Raw genomic sequence first — 7,470 nt, 5'->3', positions numbered from 1 at the left:
TAGATTATCTTGGATAATTGAAATTAAACCTTTACCTAGTGGATTAATGGAGAGAAATAGGTCCATAGCATTTTTCGCAGGCATTTCAGGAAAGTTAGGAATTAAAGGAGCAGTAAAGTGTCGGATTTGGAGATATCTGAAAAAGTGAGCGTTAGGCAGGTTGAACTTAACAGAGAGCTGCTGAAAAGAAGCGAAGCGGTTATCAATGAAGAGATCTTCAAAATGTCTAATGCCCTTCCTGTACCAAACATGGAATGCTGAATCGAACGTGGTAGGTAAAAAAAGGTGATTATGTGCGACAGGGCTAGAAATGGAAAACCCCTGGAAACCATAGCATTTCCTGAACTGAGCCCATATACGCAAAGTGTGTCTAACCAGAGGATTAGCTATTGATCTGGGCAGACTGCTAGGGAGTGCAGAGCCAAGAAGTGCAGATATAGATAATTCTTTAGTGGAGCTCAACTCCATTGCCACCCAGTTAGGGCACTCAGGTTGACCGTGGAAGAAAGACCAGAAGGCAGCACAACGTATATTAGCTGCCCAGTAATATAAGTGAAAGTTAGGTAAAGCCATGCCACCCTCTTTTTTAGATTTTTGGAGGTGGATTTTATTAATTCTAGAGCGCTTATTCTGCCACAGATATGACAAAATAATAGAGTCTAAGGAATCAAAAAAAGATTTAGGAATAAAAATTGGGATAGATTGAAATAAGTATAAGAATTTGGGGAGAACATACATTTTGACAACATTGAATGGGCACTGGTTTAATTGTTGCCCTTTTGAAGCAGATTGGATCTTCCGACTATAGCAGCGAGAGATAGAAAATGTCTTTGAATGCATCCGCCAGGTTGGCACAGGTTTTCAGAGCCTTACGAGGTTCTCCATTGGGACCTGCCGCCTTGTGAGGATTCACCCTCCTGAAAGACACCGTAATGTCGGCCTCTGAGACAGAGGTCACAGGGTCACCAGGTGCAGAAGGGATCCTCACAGTTGTAGTTATATTCTCCCTTTCAAGTGGGCATAAAAGGCTTTGAGCTCATCTGGTATTCATGATGTTGGCAGCATACTTTGTCCATTGAACATATTTCCAAGGAGCGCTGCCAGAAAGAAAGCAGCATCAATCATCAAGAATCCCCACCATCCAGGCCATGCTCTCTTCTCACTACAGCCATAAAGGGTTGGTAGGTCCCACACCGCCAGGTTCGGCAACAGATATAACCCTTCAACAATCAGGTTCCTGAACCAGTGTAGATAATTTCACTTACCTCAATCCCATCAACGACCAGATAGGAAGACACTCCCATGAGGGCAGAATCAGCTTCCTTCCACTCACTTTTGCATAGCATCTTTGACAGGGTGTCCAGTGCTCTGAAAGATTTGCCGAGGACAGGTTCAATCTCAAAAAAGCATTGTATAAGCCTTATTGTGAATCTTTGCAAACACAGAATCATCCAAGTTTTTCAAGCAGAGGAGGCTGACAAGTGCCATGTGGCCTGTTTCCAAGTAGGTACTTAGTGCCTATCGAGTTGCACCTGAGGTGTTCACAAGCCATCATGAGAGCCAGCGTCTCCTTTTCAATTTGGGCATAATGCTTTTCAGTAGGAGTCAGTGCTCTTAATGCATATGCTGATGGTTTCAATACCCCACTGCAGTATTGCATGAGCACTCCCCCTAGGCCAAAGGAAGAGGCAGCTGCTGAGACCTCGGTTTAGATCAAAGAATGCCATTACTGGTGGAGAGATAAGCTCTGCTTTAAGTGATGGGAATGACTTCTGTGGTGTGTCCCAGGTCCAAATGTTTCTCTGAGAGAGGAGGTCTCGTAGTAGCTTTGTTTTCTTAGCCAAAGCTGCAAGGAACTTTCCCAGATGGTTTATCATGTCAAGGAAACTGCAGATCTCTGATACACTCGTAGGTTGTTCCATGTTCAGATCTCCTGCCAGTTTGACTGAATCTGGTGGCCTAAGAACTTCCCCTCCAACTTTACAAATTAACATTTCTATTTGTTCAGGGTGATTCAATCCTGTTTCAGATTCTCCAAGGCAACTTCCTTTTGTCATGTTCCTCACTTAAGCCTCTGAAGATGAATATATTGTCCATGTAACAGACTCCTCCTTCAGTCCCTCCAAAATCTGCTTCATCCTCATCTGAAAGAGTTCAGGGTCTGATGAGATACCTCAAGGGAGTCTTGAAGGCAGAGCATCCATACGGTATGATAAAGATTGTGAGCTTCTATGACTCAGGGCTGAAACAGATCTCCCAGAACCCTGAGTTTGCATCTTGTTTAGTGAAGAATTTTGCTCCACCCAACAGACCCAATGTGTGCTCAAACTTCATCCACCTGACTGCATCATCACAGATCCTCACTGTGCCATCCGGCTTGGGAACAGGAACAATGCCTACTCACCAAAGTCAAAGTACAATTTATTATCAAAGAATGTATAAATTATATACCTTGAGATGTGTTTGCTTACGGGCAGCAACAAAGCAAGAAAGCCAAAGAACCCAATTTTAAAAAAGACAAAAACAACTGCACAGAGAAAGAGTAAGAAAATAAACGCAATAATGCACCAATAGAAGGAAGCGACAGCGTTCCAAAGCAGACCGAGTCCCCAGATCCCCTCCCTGGAGCAGCTGGAGTAGGCCCAAGCCTCGGTCTCATTCACACAGCAGCCGGAGCAGTTCACTGCGAAGAGATGAATGAACATCATGGAGAGCAAGTAAAATTAGCCCCACCCTTGCCTATGGTCCCGACACTCGGGCTGTCCAGTCTATTTGGACCGGCATTTAAATTGTCCAAGCACCAAGTGGTGTCTCGCTCTAGGACCCAGACAATGGCATAGTGATATGCTTGGGCCGCCCAGCCTGAAGCTGTTGTCTATCTCACCAAATTGGCTCAACATTTGGAGTGATCCAATGTCACACCCGGGCTTGATGGAAGGGCATCAGAACTCTTCCACACTGACCCCTCTCCAAATCGCTCACTCCAACTCCAACAGCGACACCAATTCCGTTGCGCTTCCGCTTTGCGATGCACCCGCACGGTCCATCCTTTGAATCAGTTTTGTCTCCGCTTGCTTCATTATTGTTTGCGCTGATAGTTTACCACAATTTACTTCAGAAGAGGTATTAATAGTAACATTTTTAGTTGAATTTCTCACCTTTTGAACTGCTAGTGAGCTGTCACATGCATTTGGTAGTGCCATGTTAAACCGGAAGTACAAAGTCAGTAGGTCCATTCACTATCAACTGTCTCCATTCTCTCAAGTTCAGCTTTGACTTTGTTCATCAAAGGGACTGGTATAAACCTCGCTATGGTCAGAGAGTAGGGCATCACTCCTGGCCTCAGCTGGATAAGATACTCTACTTTCAGTCCCCACAGGCCTGTGAACTCCGGGTACTTCTGATGCCACTGAACATTGTTTAGTGAGTCCAACCTTGGAATGAGGTTCAGATTCTCAATGGCATGTTGTCCCAGTAGTAGTGAGAAGAGATTCTGAACAACAGACATCCTCCTTGAACTCTTTTTCATTTTTGCAGGTGGAAGTAGTAAATATTCCTTTCACACTCAGTGTTACTTTCTCTGTTTAGTGTAATGCCTGCTTTCTTCACCAGTTTTGTGAACAGACATTCGAGGAAGGCTGTGACATCTGCCCCAGTGCCCATTTTGAACGTCACTGCCACAGTTTGCTACTGAACCGTAGTGCACCAGCCTTGTCTATTTGAACCTAGAGATCCAAGGACAGCTCTCCCTTTGTCTGAATCATGGTCTAATTTAACCTCCTGGAAAACTGTTTTTGAGTGACATTAGCTTTTATAATGGCCACTTCTATTACATTGGTGACATTTCACTTCTTCTGCTAGAAGGAGTTCTTAGACGTGGAATGGAGACTGCTGCATTTCCTGCAGTTGGACATTTTAGCTGCACTTTGTTTCACTTGTCTGTTTTGTTTGAGCTGAGCTCTATGGTCACCTCTTTCTATCGTTTTTCTGACCGCACATTGTTGATACCCTTCTTTTTGTACAGCTTTTAGCTTTGCTTCAGCATCGTTTTTGTGTATGAGTTCTGTCTTTTGCTGATGAACGTTCTCACTCTGTCTGACCATAGTAATAGCTTTCTCTAGGGTGAGATTTGCCTGCAACTGAAGTCTCTCTGACACTTTAGTTTCTGGTAGCTCAACAACAATCCTAGCACAAATGAGCTCATCTCTCAGATTTCCACATGCACAGTTATCTGAGAGGGTATACAATGCTGTGATGAAGTCATTTACACTCTCACCTAGCTTGTTTTCTGGAGTTGAACTTTGCCTCTTGTCACGTACATGCAAACCTGTAAAAGTATTAGCAGCAATAGAACACACCGGGAGTCTGGTTTTGCTGTTAACAAAACACTGTTTTATTAGTAACTATGTCAGATAGTAACTTAAACCAGCTAAATCATATGTGTTATGCATATATAGGTGTAAATATATAAATCCCCAAAACTTCTTCAAGCTCAGGTGGTAAGTGATACAGTCTTACAATGGTATGTAAGAAAGTTCAGTTCAATTCAAATGTACAGGTTAATTAATGCAAGATGTTTGTAATCCAAAGGCAAATGTCATGAGAAGGCATATTACGCCAATATTCCACAGATTCCACGATAGCAATACAAAATAAAAACAGCAGTAGGTTTTATCTCCGAAGTTGTTCCACTCCACACATGAAGTATCACCGACAGTGATCTTCAACGAATATCCTTTCAACACAAGTGGTACCACATTCAAATTCAGCTACGGGACATCTCAAAGTGGTGGCCACAGGATACTCAAACAGAATCCACGTATGGATTATCACCAACAGTAGCTTATCACGAAGAGGACCATCGTCAAGGGAACCACCACCCAGGCAAGGGTCGACACACCGGTAGATTCCACAAGGTTACCCCAATCACACACAACGTGATAGCCACTTATTCAGCTCCATGACATATGAAATAACTCCAACAGTGATTTGCCACAGGGGTGCCTTTCTTCAGTGAACTACCACACCCAAAGGGTTAACACACACGTGGTATTCTTAAGGGTTTTCCCCTCACCAGAGAACCCACTCCTGCAGATTAACTAAGTGACAATTACACTTTTGTATTCGAATGGCAACAAACTCACCCTCACGGGCTACTTAGGGAGAGAGTCCAAACAGTGATCTCTTTGTCACTAGGTTTCTTCTGTTTCAAACCTTCCTTTCCTCTCTTCTCTCTCTCTCTGCAAACTTCTTCTAGTTGCAGCAAACTTGTGAAAGTCATTTATCAATACTCTGGATTGATCTCAACTCACCCTTTTTGGGCTACTGAAAGTTTAAACCAGCGACCGACTCACTGGTGTCTTCCATTGACCGAATCCATTTTGACTCTGAGCATGTGTGTGGCTGTGTGTTTCTCTGTGTCCTTGTAAAAAGTAAACAAGCTGCAGAGAAACCATAGCATTCATTGTCCATCAAATAACTCCACCTTTCTCTCTCTCTCTCTCTCTGTCTGGAGCAGCTCAAACAGTGTCCAGAAGTCAGTCTCATTCTCTCGGCGTTTCAAAGTGACAGTCCACAGAAAAAAATAACCCTAGGGTATATAACACTCTCATATATCACATTTTGCTTTCTTGTAAAATATTCTTTCAATTTGTCCTGAACTGTTTTGTATTCCTTTTTCTGAGCATCAGTCAGTCCTAACCCGCCCATGATGTCATCAGCTTTGTCCCCTTGCAGTATATCAGTGTGCTGACTTGATGCTCGTCTAAAGCCTCAGTGAGATTGCTTCCACCCTAAATCTCTCAAAGCATCTGTGCTGCTTCTCAAAGTCCCCTGGTTTACAAAAATCAAATGTCCTGGGGGGCTTTATTAGGAATGTAGATGTAGGTACTGCAAGTATTTGCTTTATTTTCCTGGTTGTTTGTTTATTATTTTATTTACTTGGACTACAAAAAGCCTTCTTTTCTCTCCAAGAGTTTGACTGTCTTCTCTGCTGTGTCTGTGTCTGTGCACTTTCCCAGGCTAGTGGCTCACAGATATTACACTTTTGGATGCAGATTAAAGGCATTGCCGAGCAACCCTATCCAGATCTCAGCTCAGTTAGCAGACTAACATAGGCAGTTTAGGTTGACAATCTCTGCATATTTTTCATAAATATATGCAAACAAGAACAGTCTTATTGTAAATTTTGTGTGTGTTACTGTAGATTCTTTTTTGTTAGGGGTCTCAATTCTGACACCATGTTGTGTTTGATATTGAGGGAGAGTGCAGACTGCAGGATATTTAACTCAACTCTCCTTGCACAATCTGTGAACTCCTCCCATGTGGCAATGGCTGTCTGAGTGACCCATTAACTACCACAACAGTAACTACGAAGGGAGCTCAGAAACCAGGGTCGGACTTCCGGTAAGATGGTGATTGTTTAGCTGCTCCGAACTTTTGTTCCGTTACTGTCGCTATCTTTGCACTAAATGTCTCCATTTTTTAAACCTTAGGAATTTTTTCGGTATCTCTTACTTGCCTGTGAACATATCTAACTTACAATGTCTAGCAAGAGTTCTAAATCCGGGAGAAGGGAAGCTCCGGCTCCCTCAGACGAGACCCTGGCTGCGCTCGGAAAGCTCCGAGACGAAATTTTAAAGGAATTTAAAAACGCTTTCAAACAGTTGGAAGACAAACTGGATCGGATCAACGATAGAGTGGACGAACATGCCGAACACTTATCTCGCATCGATTCGACTTCTGAAGATTTAGAAAGTCGTGTTCGATACTTGGAGACTCTCTGTTCCAGCTTAGAGGAAAAATGTAACAAACTCCTTTCCAAAATGGTGGATCTCGAAAATCGCAGCAGACGCTGCAATCTTAGAATTCTTGGATTGCCAGAGGCGATCGAACATGGACCAACCGTGAAGTTTTTCGCCGAGTTTCTCTGTGAGATATTCGGGAAAGATTTGTTTCCAAACCCGCCCGAGCTCAAACGGGCACACAGAGTTTACGTTCCCCCCGGAATTCTGGGCTCCAGTCCGCGACCAGTAATCTTGTGCTTCCATCAATACCAGGTAAAACACAGTCTGATTGCAGAGGCACGTCACAGGGGTTCTTTTCCTTTCCAGGATACAACCATTCGCTTTGTGGAAGATTTTGCACCCCAGACCTTAAAGATGCGCGCTGAGTTTAAAGGCGCAATGAAAGTGCTTTTTGATCGTGGTTTTAAACCCTCTCTTCGCAATCCTGCCGATCTACGAATCAAGCTTAATACTGGAAAATACAAGTGGTTCAAATCAGTGAAGGAAGCTGAAGCATTTGTGGCAAGTCTTCCGGCTATCCAGTCATCTTCGGAATCTGATCGGACCTCCTAAAATGGTGGATAAGTACTCCTCGTAGTAAAATTACTTTTTCTGGACTCAGACTTCACTTGAATCACTCAGACATTATTCATTGAAACTCTAAGGGCTGTTGACAATCTCTCCC

At 43.3% G+C, this 7,470-nt stretch overlaps 1 protein-coding gene across 2 annotated transcripts in view; it reads right to left on the bottom strand.

The window, feature by feature from the left end:
• Window positions 1–375: 375 nt before the first annotated feature.
• lipt2 (lipoyl(octanoyl) transferase 2) overlaps window positions 376–7,470 on the bottom strand; it is a 39,479-nt gene continuing 32,384 nt past the window's right edge. The window contains exon 5 of one of the 2 annotated variants that reach the window (XM_073044402.1): window positions 376–7,257. In XM_073044402.1, coding sequence (XP_072900503.1) covers window positions 7,239–7,257 — 19 coding nt within the window. In that variant the 3' untranslated portion in view covers window positions 376–7,238. The remainder of the gene's footprint in view (window positions 7,258–7,470) is intronic. The other variant, XM_073044400.1, reaches the window with a different exon arrangement.

Source organism: Hemitrygon akajei, chromosome 4 (assembly GCF_048418815.1).
Source record: "Hemitrygon akajei chromosome 4, sHemAka1.3, whole genome shotgun sequence".
NCBI lineage: Eukaryota > Metazoa > Chordata > Chondrichthyes > Myliobatiformes > Dasyatidae > Hemitrygon > Hemitrygon akajei.
The sequence above is the reverse complement of the archived record's forward strand: the minus strand, read 5'-3'. Positions and strand labels throughout refer to the sequence as shown.